At 46.9% G+C, this 18,136-nt stretch overlaps 1 protein-coding gene across 10 annotated transcripts in view; it reads right to left on the reverse strand.

The window, feature by feature from the left end:
* Positions 1-290: 290 nt before the first annotated feature.
* Positions 291-18,136, reverse strand: part of KDM5C (lysine demethylase 5C) — a 32,039-nt gene continuing 14,193 nt past the window's right edge. For 5 of the 10 annotated variants that reach the window (XM_049107085.1, XM_049107084.1, XM_025468568.3 and 2 more), the window contains 14 exons: positions 11,980-12,099; positions 11,672-11,866; positions 7,905-8,086; positions 7,688-7,812; positions 7,408-7,555; positions 6,686-6,791; positions 5,648-6,006; positions 4,894-5,032; positions 4,259-4,438; positions 3,975-4,112; positions 3,205-3,804; positions 2,859-2,937; positions 2,536-2,735; positions 1,188-2,432 (listed from right to left, as the gene is read on the reverse strand). In XM_049107085.1, coding sequence (XP_048963042.1) covers positions 2,070-2,432; positions 2,536-2,735; positions 2,859-2,937; positions 3,205-3,804; positions 3,975-4,112; positions 4,259-4,438; positions 4,894-5,032; positions 5,648-6,006; positions 6,686-6,791; positions 7,408-7,555; positions 7,688-7,812; positions 7,905-8,086; positions 11,672-11,866; positions 11,980-12,099 — 2,934 coding nt within the window. In that variant the 3' untranslated portion in view covers positions 1,188-2,069. Of the gene's footprint in view, positions 1,158-1,187; positions 2,433-2,535; positions 2,736-2,858; positions 2,938-3,204; positions 3,805-3,974; positions 4,113-4,258; positions 4,439-4,893; positions 5,033-5,647; positions 6,007-6,685; positions 6,792-7,407; positions 7,556-7,687; positions 7,813-7,904; positions 8,087-11,671; positions 11,867-11,979; positions 12,100-18,136 lie in introns of those variants that run through there. The other 5 variants (XM_049107086.1, XM_025468572.3, XM_025468567.3 and 2 more) reach the window with 2 other exon arrangements.

Genomic DNA, 18,136 nt, shown 5'->3' on the forward strand with positions numbered 1-18,136 from the left:
ACCTCAGTCAGGGTCCTGAGATCCAGCCCCATGTCAGGCTCCACAATCAGTGTGGAGTCTGCTTGGGATTCTCTCCCTCTGCCCCTCCCCTCTACACACAGAACCACACATACTGTCTCTCTAAATAAATGAAATCTTAAAACAAAACAAACAAACAAAAAAAAAACCAAAAAAACCAGCCCAGATGGGGGGAAAATCTGTCCAATATAAAGATACCATTCATATCTACACTTAAAAGTGAACTCACCTTGAAACAATTATGCTAAGTGAAAGAACACAGTCACAAAGGATCACAAATTGTATGATTCCATTTATATAAAATGTCCAAAATAGGCAAATCCATATAGATTAGTGGTAGCCTAGGGTTGAAGGGCCGGGGAGGGGGGTGATGCCTAAGGAGTGTGGTTTCATTTTGAAATGATGAAAAAACATTCTAAAATCTTTTGCATTAATGGTTGCACAACTAGAATTATACTAAAAGCCACTGAATTGTATATTTTAAGTGGGTAAACTGTAGGATATGTAAATCATATCACAATAAAGCTGTAAAAGTGAACTTGGGCTGCAAATGACCATAGATCTGAGTTTTAGTCTCCATTCACAGGGGCAGAAAAAACCCTTTAGGGTAGAGAAAAGTCAGGGAAGCCTCCCCAAACATGGCTTATGGGTCGGACAGGAAAGCATTCCAGAAAGAATGAGATCATAAATATAATCTTGATCCTAAGGGCAATAAAGCATCACGGATGGTTTTAAGCAGCAAGAGTGACATGATGAGATCTGTACTTTGGAAACATCCCTCTAAATCACTGAATTTTACATTTAAAAACAGGTAAATGTTATGATGTATAAATTATGTCTCAATAAAGCCAAAACCAAAAATCCCCCTGGGGGCAGGGGGCATGAGGACAGACCAGAGGGCATAAAGTTGGAGGGGGCTATGGCAGAAGCTTAGTTGCGAGGTTGTCAGGCCCATCTGCTGGAAGATGGGGAAAACTGGTCTGGGGATGGGTAGGGGAGCCTCAGGATGTCTTGCCCACAGGTAAGGAGAACCTGGTAGAACTTGTTTTCAGAACCCAGAGCTCCCAGGCTTCAGCCCTAGTGCTCCCGCCAGCACTGCAGCTGCTCCACTGACAGGTGATGGAGGCACTGTTCTCCCCCTTCAAAGAGAAATGCACTTCAGAAACATATTTCCAAAAAATGTTGCTAAGGGTTTTATTTCTAACAAGAGGAAAATAATAAAATAAAATTAAAATAGGCTTCAGTTGGAACCAAGTTTCTTGTTTCTTTCTTTTTTTTTTTTTTTTTTTTGAACAAATTAATTACACACCAACAATCTTCTTTTATTACAACATGAACCCAGGAGGAGGAAAGAAGACAGGGCAGGACAGGGAGAGAAGGTTGAGGTGGTTGTGAGGACAAGCACCAAAAGCTTTCTTCAGATCATAGGGAGCCTGCTCAGCTCCCCAACCAAATTCATTGAAAATAAACAACTGTGAGCACGGCTATGTGAAGTTTCCTCCTCCTGGGTAGAACAGTCAGGGGAAGGGGGGAGGAAGGAGAGAGAAGGAGAGAGAAGGAGAGAGAAGGAGGGAGAAAGTGGGATGGGGGGGAGGCAGGAAAAGGGGAGAGGAGAAAGAGTGAGAGGGAGGTGAGGTTAGTGTAGCATGGCCTGGCCAGGGCCAGAACTGGGGAGAGAAGGGAGAGGAGTTTCCCCCAGTTTGCATATGCACTGGCCTTGTCTCTGGAATGGTGCTGGCCCAGCCCCAGCCACCCCCCTGCCCACCTGCCTATCCATCTGTCTATCTGCCTCAGGTGTCTGGGAATGCTGGTTAGAGGCTACCAGGGAGGGGGACTCCAGGGGCCGGCCCCCAGGAGCTGAGGTCTGAACAATACCTTGGAGTCAGAATATAAAAGTCAAGGGATTCAGGGATGGGCTTGGGGGGTGGGGGGTGGCCATCCCCCCTACTTGCCCACCTCCCAAGAAGCAGGCTTGATGGTCAGAAAGAGGATCCTTGAGGCCAAGGGGGGGGGGGTCTTTGTTGGGGGGTCTGTGCTAGGCTCAGCCACTGTCACAACTGTTGCTGAGGTGGCTGCTGTGGGCAGGGCACATGCAGCTGAGGAGACAGAGTAGAGAAAGGGGCTGAGGGGCCTGAAGTGGCCAGCGCAGGCTCCAAGCCATTCTGGTTCTCCTGGGTGCTGGGGCTGCCAGTAGTGGGCAGGGTTTGGGGGGGGCCCTCACCCCCAGTCTCCTCCTCCAGCTCCTCCTCCTCCTGGGCCTCCTCGGCCTCTGGCCCTGAGCTCCGTACCCTCTTTGGCTCTAGCTCCTCTCGGGCTGGGTCATCGCCCTCCCCACCCCGATCCACCTTCCGCCGTCGCCGCCTCTCCAATGCCCGGCCCCGTGCCCGGCTCCCATGGCGCTCTGCCTTCTCCAGCTGTGATCAGACAGGCAGAAAGAGGTGTGGGCAAGTGGTCAGGCCTGGGCTCCCTGCCTCCTTGGCCTGACCTCCTGGCCCTATCCATGATCCCTGTCCTCACCTCCAGAAGTGTGCGGATCCGCTCCATGTCTGGAGGCTGCCCGGCCTGCAGTAACTGCCAGATGCTGTGGTTCTCATCCAGGGTTACCTCAAGCAGGTCCCCTTCTAACATAAGCTCCTCCAGAGGGGCCCGGGTGGCCTCAGGCAGCTCCAATGCGGGGCCAGTCAACTGTGGCAACAGCGAGGACAGCAGCTCCAGGTCTAGGGGGTTGAGGGGACAGGCTGGGTTAGAAGCTGCTCCCGGTTGTAGCCTCACTACAGAGCCGAGGACCCCATGGGTCACTGGGAATACCCAAGAAACAGCCTACCCACACCTAGACCTACCTCTCTTACCTGAGCCTTCCCCCAGGGCTACCTTCTCAGGACTGGTCACACTATCTCCGTTCTCTAGCAACCCCTGGACCTATCAAGGAGAGCAAGGATGGGTAGCGGTAACTAGAGAACCGGGCTCCCACCAACCCCAGACTCGGGACATTCTGTCTCCTGGAGGAGGAGGGCAAAGGTTGTGGCAGGGAGCAGTCTGGGGATCTGGACAGAATGCACAAGGGGGAAGGGAGGCCGGGTCAAGAAAGATCAGAAGTCAGAGAGCAGGGACAGGGCTTAGAGCCTAAATGGGGGAGGGGGCTAGGAGATGGTAATTGGAGGGCAAGAACTGGGGTGGGCAGCTCACCTTGGGCATATCCTTGCCACTACCTTCTCTGAGAGGGTCAGAGGCAGGGGCTGGAGGGTAGGTAGGGGGTTCCTCAGGTCTGGGTTCAGCCTGCAGCCGCTGGCGAAGCTCAGCCAGCCGTCCCAACAGAGCAGTCACATCCTCAGAGGCCAAAGCCTGCCTGGCACGGCCTTGCCAACTGATGGCCCTCTCTGTGAGACACTGCAGGGCTTCACCCTCAGGCAGCCGCACAGGCAGTCTCTGCAGGGCTACCAGCAGTGCCAGGATGGTCTCCAGGCGTGGGCGCCGTGAGCGCATGCACAGTGGACACAAGAATTTGGTGTCCCACTCCCACCAGGCCAGCAGTGGGGATGAGGTGGGACTGGGCCTCGGGGAGCTGAGGAGGCGGGGTACCGACACACATCGCCCATGGAACCAGTCCTGACACAGGTCACACTGCAGAGCTCCCACCCCAGCTGGCACCTGCCCACACACACAGACAGAGGTTGCAGAAGAAGCCGTGGCTGATGATGCCAGAGGACTGGGCTTGGCGGAGTTGGTGCGACGTAGCTGCAAGATGCCCTCCTTCTCCTTCTGTTCCCCCTCCTTGAAGGCCACGATCTGGTATACCCAGGACAGCAGGAGAGGAGGTCAGCAGCCCATCCCCTCCCTTCTTGGACACCCTTAACACCCTACTCCCAAACCAGGAGAAGTGAGAGGCCCAGGGAGCAAGTGGTCTGCCTACGGCTGCCCTACTCAGACACTGATCACCACAGGCCCCAGTTCCTTACCACAGAGCCTGGGTCCCTGAGGTCCTGCGCAGACAGTCCCAGAAGCTCTGTGTCAGATTTGTACAACCCCAGCTCCTTCTCCATCCACCGGCTGCGCTTGATGCTATCTGAGCCAGCATCTGCACATGGGCAGAGCACCTAAGGCAGGCAGACAGGGTGCAGATGCCTCAACTTCCCCTACCCCTCACTCCCAGTGCACCCAAAGCCCCATGTTCTCCTAGAAGCCATCTCATAGCAGCTGGGCCGGAGGCTGGAGAGGCTGTGGGTCAGGGTCCAGGCCTCACCTCTAGCAGAGTGTAGCAAGAATTCTTCTTGAGGAAGGTCTTGGAGGCCTTCTCCCTCCAGGAGTGCGCTGTCAGTACCTGCAGCTCTAGCTGTCTTAGCTCCTCCAATCCCACAGGGAGGTCCCGGCCCACAGCCACCAGGCCCTCTAAGTCATCCAAGCAGGGGTAGTGGTCACCATTCTGGGACAGGGGCAAGAGAAAGCTCAAGTCAACTTGTCAACATCCATGGATGTCATTCTGTGCTCAGCCCAGAGCTGCGAAGAGGCACCAGATTTGCGGTCTTTGGGCAGAACAGAACAGGGATCATCCTAAGGAAAGCACTCCTACAACTCCCACATTCAGTGGCTCCACCCCGCATTCAGCCTCCATGACCATCAGACTGATCATTCTGTTGTGGTCTGCCTCTTCCATCCTCCCTGCCCCTATCATTCTGACCCTCTCCACAACCTCTCCACCCTCAGGCTGGCCTTGTGAGCCCTCCTCACGTTGCTTGCCGCCAAGCACGTTTTGCCTCCTCTCAATGTACTGTGCCTGCTTCTCTAGCCAACCCAACTCAGCACAGCCAAATGCATGCCAGCCCTCCTGGCAGGAGTGAAGGTCTAGGGTGGATGGTCAGGGGGCAATAGGGTCCTCACTTGGATCTCGTCCACATCAGCAATCCAGGCTCGGGCCTTAGCAAGAGCCTCCTTAAGAGCCTGGATGTTAGGCAGGTGAACTGGGATGTTTTCTGCCTCATGGATTATGGCCTCAAGCGTGGCTGGTGGATGCTTCTGCCTAAAGATAAGGGAAAAAGAGGCCTGAGTCTAGAGTGATCTGCCTGAGCAGCAGCCTGAACTGACTACCAGATATATCAGCATGGGCCCCCGGAGCTGCCACTTGGGCCTACTTGCTAGCATTCTGCCTACAGGGGGCTGCCAGTCCCTGCTTGCTCCAGACTGCACGCACCCACCCAACTTCTGCCATAGCCTTCGTGCCTCTGCTCATCTACCAGGCTATCAGCCTGTTCATGCTGCCTATACAACCAGTGTTAGTGATCTGGCACTGCAGTGTGTGGCTTCTATCAACATCTGTCCATCTGCCTGTTAGTACTTGTGCAGATGTACTTGTACTTGTGTGTGTGTGTGCCCACGTGAGCCTGTGGAGTTAGTCCACTATACATCTCTGTACCTGTCCATCCCTGCTTCCCCATAAGCTTATCTCTGCCTCTATGTATACACGGAGTTTTAAAAAAAGAGAGAGAGAGAAGCTAGGGAACTAAAAAAGGGGAAGAAAGTCAATACACCAACACCAGAGTCTGGTACCCAAGGACACCCATGGGAATCACTGTCAGCTCTTCCACTAAACTTTGAAGGTTGGGGCAGAGGAGGGAGGGGTGGAGGCTAGACCTACCTGGCCTCCAGGCAGAGGTGGGCTTTCTCCTCCCAGCGCTCAGCAATGGTCAGCAGCTCCTGCAGCTCAGCCCGGGCCTTATCGACAGCAGGGCTAGGGGCTACGCTAGCACCCGCAACCAACAGTCCCCGCATAACAGCCAGGGTGCCCCTTCGGGCCGCAGGGGCCAGCGTCCGCTTCACTTCATCCAGCCATCGTGCCTGTTCCACCTGCCGCTGGAGCTGCTGGGCCTCAGGCACCTCCACCCCAAGCTGCTGCCCCCTCTCCAAAAGGGACTGCAGTAGCCCTGGACTGGAAGGCAGTGAGGCCAAGGCTTCACGGGCCTCAGCCTGGTAGCCCTCCACCTGTTCCAGAATACCCTACCAGGATACAGATGGAAGAACAAACTCCTCAGCTGGGGCCACTTAGAGGTCCCACCACCAAATACCTTTGCCCCATCTACCTTCTCACCCTCCAGTATTTGGGAAGAGCATCTAACACTGGCTGCGCTCTCCTCTTTTACCATGCCCTAAGACAATGGTTCCTAACACTCACTGCCTGTCAGAATACCCCAGGGAATTTGTTAAACAGATTCCTGGGCCCCACCCAGGGATCTTAGAGTATTAATAGGGTTTGGCCAGGAATCTATGGTTTAAGTCCCCAGAGGATTCTGAGGTCTAACACCAGGAGACCTCCCTGCCCTAAAAACACTCTGCTATGCTTGGCCTTCTCACAAACCCCTACACTCTCACTGGTGTCCACGGCCCTCTTCATCCCACCTCTCCTCTCCCTTAATGAATTTGACTTAGCTTTCCAGGCCCAAAGACATCCTCATTCCTTTCTCCTCTTCTACCTCCACCAGGACACCTTCCCTTGATTCCGCATCTTGTCACCTGCCCCATAAGCCTCCTCTGCCTCCTAGCTCCTGTTTCTCTCACATGTGCATGCTATCTTGCCCAAACACCTTATGCTTTTTGAAAATAGCCAAGAGTGGCCTGCTGCTCAGGTCTCCCAATCCCCCTGAACCCTCATCAGCACTCTGAGTACACTCCTCCTCACCTTGACATCCCCAATCTGGTGCATGGCACAAGGCAGGTTGTTCATCTGGTCCAGAAAGGCCCGGAGCTCAGCCAGGGTCATCTGTAGACCAGCCACCCTATGGGGGCTGTGGAGTTTCACATGTGGGGTTTCAGGTCCAAGCCGAGTTCCCTCCCTCCATCTCCATGCTCAGATCCAACACCTTTCCTCATACCTGCCCACCTTGAGCTCTCCTACTCACAGTGCCCCCAACTGTCCAGGTTAGAGGGAGGGTTTTAAGATATCAGCACATTCATATGATGGGAGCAAAGAATGATGGGGGGAGGGTGGGATATAGGATATATTTGCGGGGGGGGGGGGGAGTCTAGAAATTAAATGATTGTAACAGAAGCTGGACTTTTCAACCCATCCTTTACTGTGAACTCTCTGATCAGGTTTTTGCTTCTGTGTCCTTTTCTTGTCCCTAAACCTTCCACAACTCCTCCCTGCCCACAAAATCCCTTGGCCTGTCTGAAATCTCCAGATACTGATAAAAAGAACAATTTCTAGCTTTCCCAGCACCAAGGCACTCTTCTCCATTCTAGCTGCCTGATCTCCTTGCCCTCCCAACATCTTAGGCCACCTTGCACTGCAGTGCTTGTCAGCTTCCTGCTGATGTCATCTGCTCAATGGCACTCAGAGTCTACTCCTAGGCGCGGGCTCCTCAGCAGGCTATCTGAGCCCGACACCCCCCACTGCCATACCCAGCCTCCTGGCCGCTGACTAGTCCCAGAGCCCGGGACACACAAGCCTCCGCCTCGCTCAGGCAGTTCTTTAGTCGCTGCAGCAGCTCGCTGTTAGGAAACCGCCGCTCACGGGCCTCAGACTCTAGTGCCCTCAGCTCTTCAAGGCCTGGGGAGAGAATGGAAGCAGCAAGGAGTAGGCAGTATTGAGTAAAGGGAGAGGAAGGAGGTGGGGGTGGGGGTACAGAAGAAAAGGGAAGAGAACTTGCCTGTGCAGTCCCTCCATCCCCCCATCACTCACTGCGCTTCCGCCCATCCTCCACCTCCAGGGCCACTCGAACTTTATTGGCCCAGGTGTCAAAGGACTCGGCTCGAACCTTCAGCTTATGCAGCATGGCAGGGAGCTCATCCAAGGTGTATCGATACCTGCAGGCAGACAGCAAGGAAGCACACATCTAGCCCAGCTCTCTGCATCCCTGCCTCAGCCCACTTCCTTAGTAGGCCCCCTCCCTGCTCACCGCAGGTACTGCCGGCTACTGGAGCACTTGCAGAGGTCATTGATGTGGGAAAGGCAGACAAGGCCGTCTGGGCAGTCATAGCAGGCCAGGGCTGACAGGAAGCACGTGGTCTTGCACTTGATGCACTGGCGCTCATCATCTGGGAGCAGCTCGAAAGCCTCTCGCTCAGCTTCTGTGATGCCCTGGGGGCAAATTCAACCCACACACATTATACAGAATCAGAACGGGGCTGCAGATATGGCCCTGTCTCTGCCACAGCTGAGCCCTGCATTAAGACTCTAATAATCTGGGTTGAGAGTTGTGGAGGCCAAACTCCACAGAATAGACTACCTCTGTGAAGTTCAAACTCTCGAAACTGGGGAAATCGGATGAACCAGGGCAAGATCAGTGTGGGCTGAGAGGAAAAAAAAAATGAGGTAAGATTCAGATCAGCAGAAAGGGCCTTTAGGGTAAGAGAGGGTGAGGAAAGTGATGGGCCAAGGCACCAGAGAGGTGGCAATATGTGGGAGTGGCCAAGAGAACTGCGTACAAGGGGAACAATGCTGGCTTCCAGTCATTCAGCACCCAGTGTTCCAGGCACCATGCTGGCAGCTTGGCAGACAGGACACACTGCACACACATATAAAACTCACAGAAATAAAATTCTGTGCTTGTGTCCAGTGTTTAAAGATAAATTTTTTTTTCAACAACATGGCTTCCAAACCTATGCCAATCACTTCATCTGTTACTCAGATGAAAAAAAGCATTCTGTTCCAAAAATGGAAGAAAAGCCAGCTTTGCTTTTCATTATACTAAAAGACAGTATAATGCTATGCATTATGGCTAGTTGTAGGGATTTTTAAAGGGAAATTCTGGCTAAGTTTTCGTTCTATATTGACTGTAACGTCTAACCTCTGCATCAGATGAGTCCGCTGTATATTACAAATCCCTCTCTGCTACTTACTGGTTGTATGATATGGAATACATTATTTACACCTCTCTGTTTCCGTTTCCCTGTCTTATAAAATGGGAGATAATATACCCTCATTGTATTGTCATGAAGATTAACAAAGGTACGGCAACTAAGGACTTAGTAAAGTATTTTAACATTTAGAATTAGTGGAGGCACAAAAGACCCCTAAAAGCCAAAACAACCTTGACCTTGAGAAAGAAGAACAAAGCTGGAGGCATCATACTTCCTGATCTCAAACTATACTACAAAGCTATAGTCATTAAAACAGTATGGTACTTGCTTAAAAACAGACACACAGACCAGTCAGTGGAACAAAATTGAGCCCAGAAATAAACACTTGCATACACAGCCAACTAACTTTTTTTTTTTTTTTTTTTTTATGATAGTTAGAGAGAGAGGCAGAGACACAGGCAGAGGGAGAAGCAGGCTCCATGCACCGGGAGCCCGATGTGGGATTCAATCCCGGGTCTCCAGGATCACGCCCTGGGCCAAAGGCAGGCGCCAAACCGCTGTGCCACCCAGGGATCCCAGCCAACTAACATTTGATAAGAGAGCTAGAAATACTCAATAGGAAAAGGACAGTCTCATCAATAAATGGCACTGAGAAAACTGAGTAACCACATATAGAAGAATGATTTTTGGTCCTTACACCACTCAAGAAAATTAGCTTGAAATGGATTAAAGACTTAACACCTAAAACCGTAAAACTCCTAGAAGAAAACAGCGATAAAGTTCCTTGACCTGTGATCTTGGCAATGACTTCTTGGATAGGACACCTAAAGCACAAGCAACAAAAAGCAAAAAGCAAAATTACGTAAATGGGACTACATTAAGCTATAAAGTATCTGCACAGCAAAAGAAATCATGAACAAAATAAAAAGGAAACCTATAGAACAGGAGAAAGTATTTGTAAACCATCTATTTGGTAAAGAGCTAATATCCAAACATATAAGGAATTCGCCCAACATCAACAGCAAAAACCACCCCCACAAGCGATAAGAAAATAGGCAGAGAACCTGAACAGACATTTTTCCAAGGAGATACAAATGGCCAAGAGGTACATGAAAAGATGCTCCATGTGACGAACATCAGGGAAATGCAAATCAAAACCATAATGTGGTATCACTTTACACCTGTCAGAATGGCTATTACCAAAAAGACAAGAAATAAGTATTAGCAAGGATGTGAAGAAAAGGGAACCTTCGTGCCCTATTGGTGGGAATGTAAATCAATGCAGCTACCTGGAAAACAGTATGTACATTCCTCAAAAAATTCAAAATAGAATTACCCTATGATCTAGCAATCTCACTTCTGGATATTCCAAAGGAATCATAGACTCCTCTGAGAATTGGATGCAAGCTAGGAGCCCTCTCCTCATAAAAGTACTCAAACACACACACACACACACACACACACACACACACACACACCCTCTCCTCATAAAAGTACACACACACACACAATCTTTTACAGATTTTTAAGACTATGGGGTTCAGAACCCTCCTCTAAGGTAAGAGCCAAGTATAAAAAATTTTCAACATCAGGATGAGAATACCTAGTCTTCCCACCTTGCTTTGGCTTCTTATAGTCTGGTACAACCCCAGAGTCATCATTTAATAATAGCACTGAACAGAGAGAGAAAATGATGCCTGGAAAAGACCCGGGGCTTACCAACTAACACCACAGACTTTCAACATTACCATAGCTGCAATTCTCCTTACAGCCCATGCTCATGGGAAAGTTATAAATGAGCTTTAAAATAAGAAAGTATTATCCTAAATGGACAGCAAGGGGTCCCTCAGGACGAGCATTCCTTTGTAATACTATGAAGGACTCTCACTAAGTCACTTATCTAACAGGGCAGGTGTGGAGCTTTAAGAAGGCCACTGAACTACATGAGTAGCAATCCCACTCATCTACAAACACAACTGACCACATGCTTATGAGAAATCTATTAAAGGAACACTGCCTTAAAAAGTAAAATAAAATAGGGATGCCTGGGTGGCTCCGTTGGTTAGGGGCTGCCTTCAGTTCAGGTCATGATTCCAGGGTCCTAGGATTGAGCCCTGCATCAGGATCACTGCTCAGTGGGGAGTCTGCTTCTCCCTCTCTCTCTGGCCCTCCTCCTGGCTTGTGTTCTCTCTTGTTCACTCCCTCTCTAAGTTTTTAAAAAAGAAAAAATTAATTAATTAAATTTAATTAAATTAAAGAAGGACTGCCTTGTGTTTGGTAGTATCACCCTGGTTTGAGCTACTGAATCATTTGAATGTACTAAGATGACATTTCCTAAGAAATGTTCCATATTTCAATCTCTTTTTTCATGAATTAAAATTACGAATAAAAGCAGCTGTTACAATGCAAGTACAATTAATAGATACTTTGATGTAAATAACCTTCCTCAAGCTTTACATTTTACAGAGCAGGGAAGTGAGACCATGAGAGGTTAAGTAACCTGCAGTGGGGGTTTCATGTGCCCGTCAGTGCTGTTGGGTTATTTAAACAGATGACAAATAGCAGCGACACCAGCACTTGCTATGGGTCAGTTACTTAACAAACATAATCTTTAATCTACTTGACTATCCAAAATGATAAACATTATAATACTCATTTTTCAGATATGGATATAGACAGTGAAGTAAATTAACTTGCTCATGGCTGTTGATAAATGGCAGAGAATGGAATGTGATTTCCAACCCAGATGCATCCAGTTCTTTTTTTACTACACCCCAAGAAGAGAGGGTACATCTATTTCTTCCTTCTCCCACTTCTGCCAGGATAGGGTACCTAGTTCAGGGCACTTTCCCCTTCACCCTACCTTCTCAAGCAGAGCCTTTCGTAGGCGCCGCTCCTCTTGCACCATGATGAACATCTCCTTATGCACAGCTGCTGCCAGGTTCAGGTCCAGCTTCTCTGGGCAGGCGGCCATCTTACAGATGAGCTCCTCGTGGGAGAAGACACAGTATCTTCGGAGTCGGCGGTAGTGCTCAATGCACTGGCGACCAGCCGGCAACTGTGGGCAGATTCAAGGATGAGTGTGGCCAAGTCTGAAGGCCAGGGTGCCTCAGCTTCCCCACAACCCTCCTGCTTCTCCCTGTCAGCCAGCCCACCACACTCCAGACTCACCCAGTCAGCAGTGCAAAAGTTGACAGCCTCTGCAAAGTTGTAACCTTGGTTGAAGCCACTGTGGTAAGCACGAGGGAAGGTAATGACGAATTCTCCTGCACACTGGTTTGTGCGGACAACCTGGGGAAGAAGGCAGCCAAGGTCATGGAGACAGTTTTCCACAGTTGGGAGAAACCTGATTTAAGTGCAGGATCCTTAAGGAGAAAAAAGGAGAGCCTGAAGGAACAGTGTGAGGACAGATCCTCAGATCCTCCGATTCTAAAAGGAAGGACAACTGGCCTCTGCTCTCAAAGTTGAAGTTTACCTTGGCAGCAACAGGAAGATCTGAGTCAAAAGTAGGAAATGTACATACCAACATATTTCAACTTTCCTTGTAATTTTTATAAAAATGCAATATATCACTTTTCATTAAAAATTATTTTTATCAGTCACACATGCAGTTCCAAGAGCCAAATGTTCTACAAGATTTGTTTGAAAATCAGCAGGCCCAGGATTCTCCAATCCCCAGAGCAAATCACTTTCACCTCTTCTGATTATTTTGGCATTTACCTTGACAGCCCTAAATAAAATGCCTCTAGACTTTAAGGATAGCCTATTATTTCTCAGTTTGCTTAGTTTTCTGTGCATGTATTAGTAATCCAATCCCAACCTTTTAACAAGTGTCTAACCCTCCTCTTGCCTATCACTTCTCACCTTTCTGTAGCAGTCTTATGATCTGTTCCAACCCAAACCATCTGTCCTCCCTGGACCTTCACTTTCCCACGATGATCTCTTCCATTCCCTAGATCCCAGGTCTTCCTCTCTTGGTATTTATTCTTTCACTATACTTGAGTACATCCTCCACTAGCTTCCCAGGAAATGATGGGAAGAACTTTTTTTCAAATATGTCTCTATTCTACTCTAGTGCTTCATAATTTGACCTTATAGAATTCTAAATTGAAAGCCAACGTAAAGGCATGGCTCGGGACGCCTGGGTGGCTCAGTGGTTAAAGCGTCTGCCTTTGGCCCAGGGTGTGATCCTGGGGTCCCAGGACTGAGCCCCATATCGGGCTACCTGTGGGGAGCTTGCTACTCTGTGTCTCTGCCTCTCTCTCTCTCTCTCTCTCTCTCGGTCTCTCATGAATAAATAAAATCTTGAGGGAAAAAAAAGGCATGGCTTTAGTCTTCTAGTGTTGTTTTTGAAGTCTTAAGCCATTTTGGTCTCTAATGCTTTGAATTAAACTTGTTTTCTCTCTCAGGAAGCTTGTAGGACTTTTCTGACCCCAGTGTTTGATATATAAATTCATCAGATATACCTTGGTATGCATCTATTTTCATTCATGTCCTGGGCTGGCCCTTTGATTCTGAAAACTTAATCTTCTGATTCAGGGAAATGTTCTTGAATTTCATTAATGATTTGCTTCTGTTTTCATCTATTCTCTTTTCAGAACTCATTATTTGAATACTGAACATCCTGAACAAATTTTCTTTCAACTTTACCATTTCCCATCTTTATTTTTTATTCTATTTTCTGAGAGATTTCCTTAACCATTTATCTTCTAAACTTTTTTCTTCCACTTTTACTATAATTTCTAAGAGCTCTTTTCTGTTCTCAGGATGTTTTCAAATAGTATCCTGTTTGCGCTATATACTCCTCTCTAAAGACAGAGTGCATGAGCAAGGAGGAGGGAGAAGCAGGCTCCCCCGCACTGAGCAGGGAACCTGACATGGGGCTCAATCCCGGGACCCCTGGATCATGACCTGAGCCGAAGGCAGATGCTTAACCAACTGAGCCACCCAGGCACCCTTATCTCTGAAGATCTTGAGGTTTCTTTCCCTTTTCTTTTTGAAGTTTAATTCTCTGCCTGCCCAACCTATTTATCCAAGTTGCCTTGTTTGGTTCTGTTTTCTAGAGGTTCCTCGGCTGTTTGTTTATCTGTGACTGTCAACTTTTAAGAGTAAGAAATGGAAAAGCTGAATGGAAGTTCTGAGTATATAGGTGAAGTCTGTCAACTGTGAGCTTCACTGTAGGGCGATCTGGAAGTGCCATTCAGTTTGGGAAACTCTAGGTCTTTCTTTTAAGGCTGCTGAGATTCTCCAGAGAAAACTCTCCCATTTTTTTGGCTGAAGGAAAAAGATCTGGCTGCCAATGTTCTGAGAGCCAAGTGGAAGAAGATGGCTGGAAACCTCAGCATCCACTATGTATACAACGATGAATCCTACTATTTTCACTCTACCTCCACCCTCAACAGTACCTAGAAGACCTCAGTCCAGAGACGTTTTAACCTCTTCAAAAGTAAAGTCTTTTACTTTAGTGAGGAAGGGTCACATTTCCAGCTGCCCAGTGTGGGAGGGGAATCTCACAGCTTCCTATATAGACATGAACCAATCCTTATTTTCACCTCATTCATCCTTCCTCCCAGAATACCTGGTGTCACTGACTACTGAACCTTTGGGGGATATTCTGAGGTATAAATCAGGCTGGTTGGTTCTCAGATGTCTCAATACTGGCTTAAGACTCAGTTTCCTCATCCGTTTTTTAGTTTCAAGAATTTTATTGTATCGTCTCATTTTCTCCATTTTAGTAATTTTTTAAACCTTAAAAAAAAGAAACTGTGCTGTTTAAGTGGTTTCAGTAAGGAATGGAAGCAGCCATGTGTGTGTTTAATTTGCCATCTTTAAAAGTCTCATTAAGATGAACATTCAATGCTGATGAACACACAGTTAAATAGGTACAGGTAATGGGACCTGTACCAATAGGTTGGTAATGGGACCAGTAACTTCTACTATCTGGAAAATCAAATTGCTAATTAGATCAAGGTATAAAATGTTTATACCCTTCAACCCAACAATTCCTCTGCTAGGATTCTAGAATAATGTGGAGAGAATTAACATCCTCACAATATTGAATCTTCCCAATCATGAATACATCTCCACATTTATTCAGGTCATACATCAGCTCCCACCTCCAATACATTTTCTTTTCAAATCTACCCCTATTGAGGGGTAACATCAGCATTTCTTGCCTGGATTACTGCACTGGCCTCCATTACCAAGCACTAGAATGATCTTTCAAAAAATGCAAATCTGATCAGCAAGGCCCCTGCTGAGAACCCTTGACCTGAAACCCCATGTCCACATGATGAAGCCACGGCTCCAATGGGCCAACTCTCACCTTCCCCCAAAGATCACCACTTCCACAAATGGCTTTCCTGACTCCCTCTTCCTAGCGACCCAGTCTGTTGTTCTTTTGAAGCACCTCTAACATTTATTCACCTCCAAGCTCCACTCAACTGCACATACCCGAAGGCAAGGACTGGTTTATTTGTCTCCAAGATGTTGGCCAGAGGCCTTGTACACAGAAGGAGTTCTAGCAACACCTGCTAAATGATCTAGACCCAGCTGTAATTTTATAGATATGAAAACTGAGTCCGAGAGAAGCTTCAAATAGCAGAGCCAGAAAGAGAACTTAAGGCTCCTGACTCTTCATCTCAGCCTGCACCCTCACTTTGGCAATCAATATCCCTTCACCACTTTCTATGTGGTTAGCTCATAAAGCTCTCCTCACATTCTGCAGCTGTTAAAAATTACCCCAACAGCCATCAAGTGGTGAATGAATAAACAAAATGTGGTACTTCCATAAAATATATTATTCCACCATAAATAGGAATGGAGTTCTGACACATGCTATAACGTGGACAAACCTTGAAAATATTAAGTGAAACAAGCTGGATGCAAAAGACCACATATTATCCCATTCACGTGAACTCTCCAGAAAAGTGAAATCTCTAGAGACAGAAGGCAGACTGGTGGTTGCCTGGAGCTAGGGAGTTAGAATGGAGAGTGACTACAAGAGGGCATGAGGATCTTTTTGGGGTGATAAATGTCCTAAAACTGGATTGTGGTGATGGTAGCACAATTCTGTAAAATCACTGAACTGTGTGTGCTTAAAATGGGTGAATTTTATGGAAATTATACTGCAATAAGGTTTTTTTTAAAGAGATAGTTATAAACAGTTTATACTAAGGCAGCAAAAATCATTCTAGATCAACACTGTCCAACAGAAATATAGCACCAGCCACATAAGTACTTTTAAATTCTCTAGTAGCCACATTAAAAAAGTAAAAAGAAACAGGTGAAATTAACTTCAATGTATTTTATTTAATATATCCACAATATTACCATTTCAATGTATCAAATGGTACATAAAAAAGTATTCGTGAGATATTATCATACTAAGTCTTGACATCCAATGTGTTTTATACTTTCAGCACATTTCAGATGAGATTAACCTTGTTTCAAGTGCTCAGCAGCCGCATGTGGCTAGTGGCTACCAAACTGGACAGTGCTGTTCTAGATCATTAAACTTAAAAAGAGATGATAAAATCCACACACTAATTATTGTTATGTCAAAATTTACATAGGAGAATAACAGAAATGTATCAAAGTGTGGAGGAAATAGGGATGACCACTTTAAATTTCCATCTTCTGAAAAGGGGGTAGGTTTCTTTTATAATGAAAATAAATACTTACACTATATAGCTATAAAAAGAAATGGCCGCCTTCCACCAAAGGGGAAGGGGGGAGGGGTTGGGCTAAAGATAGCTCCTTGGGGAGCTTCAGCTGGCTAAACTGCAACCTGCCAGCATGAGAATATGAAAATCAGATGCCTTGGATTGAGGGGATACTGCCAAGTCCAAAGAGTCTGGAGATGCTGGGAACCACCTATAGGAGGGGCAGGGTAGGGGATGGGGGTGGGGGGTGAAGCAGCAGCTGGCGAGCCATGAGCAGGACAAATGCTGTGGAGCTGGAAGCAAAGAGCACATGTTTAAAAATCTGTATTCAAGTTTTCTTAAAAAGAGGTAAGGATTAAACAGCCATATATATAGATATATACAGTACATATATATAATCTATATACATATATATATAATCTATATATATATATATCTTAGCTGTCTAAATCCTTAAGGATCCTCTTCCACTCCTACAATTAATTTTTCCTGACACTAGGCAAGGACTAATACCGTGCTGTGGGTCAGGAAGAAAGGAGTATGAGGAAAAGTCAGACCCAATGCCTACTTATGAAGAGAAGTGGAAGGGCCTGCAATCATCTCCACCCCTCAAGTCCAGTAGTTTTTAAACGGAGTGAGGCAGTGAGGGAAAAAGATGCCCATCCCCCCACCCCCACCATCTTGTGTGGAGGAAGGCTGCTTGAACTGTTGTGGTATACACTTCTTCTAATTCTCTAGATCCCTCAATGCTTAGTATATATAGTAGTATATAATGAATATATTATAGGGCATGTAGTGCATTAAATCAAGGTGAAGGCAAGAACTGTGGGTGAGAATCACTGACCTAGTCCAAAGCCCTACTATATAGATGATCGGGGATATCAAGGAGACATTAATTCAGTATGAAGTGACTGCCTACCACGTCCCATGTGTTAGACTAAGTGGCAGGGAAGCCAAGGTGGTGGGGAGGGGCGGGGGTTGGGAGGAAAAGTAGTATAGAATAAGACTCAAAGCACAGGTGGAAGATATACTAATTACTGTTCCTACAGAACTGATCAGGCTGTCTTAAGATCCACACCAGAAAACTGACTGATGCTAATGCTAGAAATTCTGTTACAGACAAGCCAGACTGTATAACCAGCAAAGTGTTTTATGGAGTCCACAGAGGAGGATAGGTTCAGTCCAGCACTCTGGGTTCAACTTTAAGTGTTGACAGATATTAGCCCTTTTTAAAAAGAAGTTATGTACTCCTCTCCCAGCACTACTGAGATGTGTGACATATAATACTGTATAAGTTTAAAATGTACAACATGTTGACTTAATACACTTAGATGTTACAAAATAATTACTACCATAGAACTCCTGACTTGTTACATAAGTAAAAATAAATAAATAAATAAATAAATAAATAAATAAATAAATAAAAGCACCCATTGCTCCCAGAAGTGCTACATGTCAAAGACAGCTAGTTATCCCCCAATATTCATTCTTACCTTCTTTCACAACAATATGAATTTGTAACTGGAATGTGACCATTCAGAATAAAAATCACATTTTCCAGTTCTCCTTGCAGCTAGATGTGGCCATGTGACTAAGGTGTGACTAACAGAAGATGAATGGAAATGATGTAAGACTTTAAAAATAAGGAGACTTGTCTTGCCCTG

The sequence above is a fragment of the Canis lupus genome, chromosome X, assembly GCF_003254725.2.
Source record: "Canis lupus dingo isolate Sandy chromosome X, ASM325472v2, whole genome shotgun sequence".
Taxonomy (NCBI): domain Eukaryota; kingdom Metazoa; phylum Chordata; class Mammalia; order Carnivora; family Canidae; genus Canis; species Canis lupus.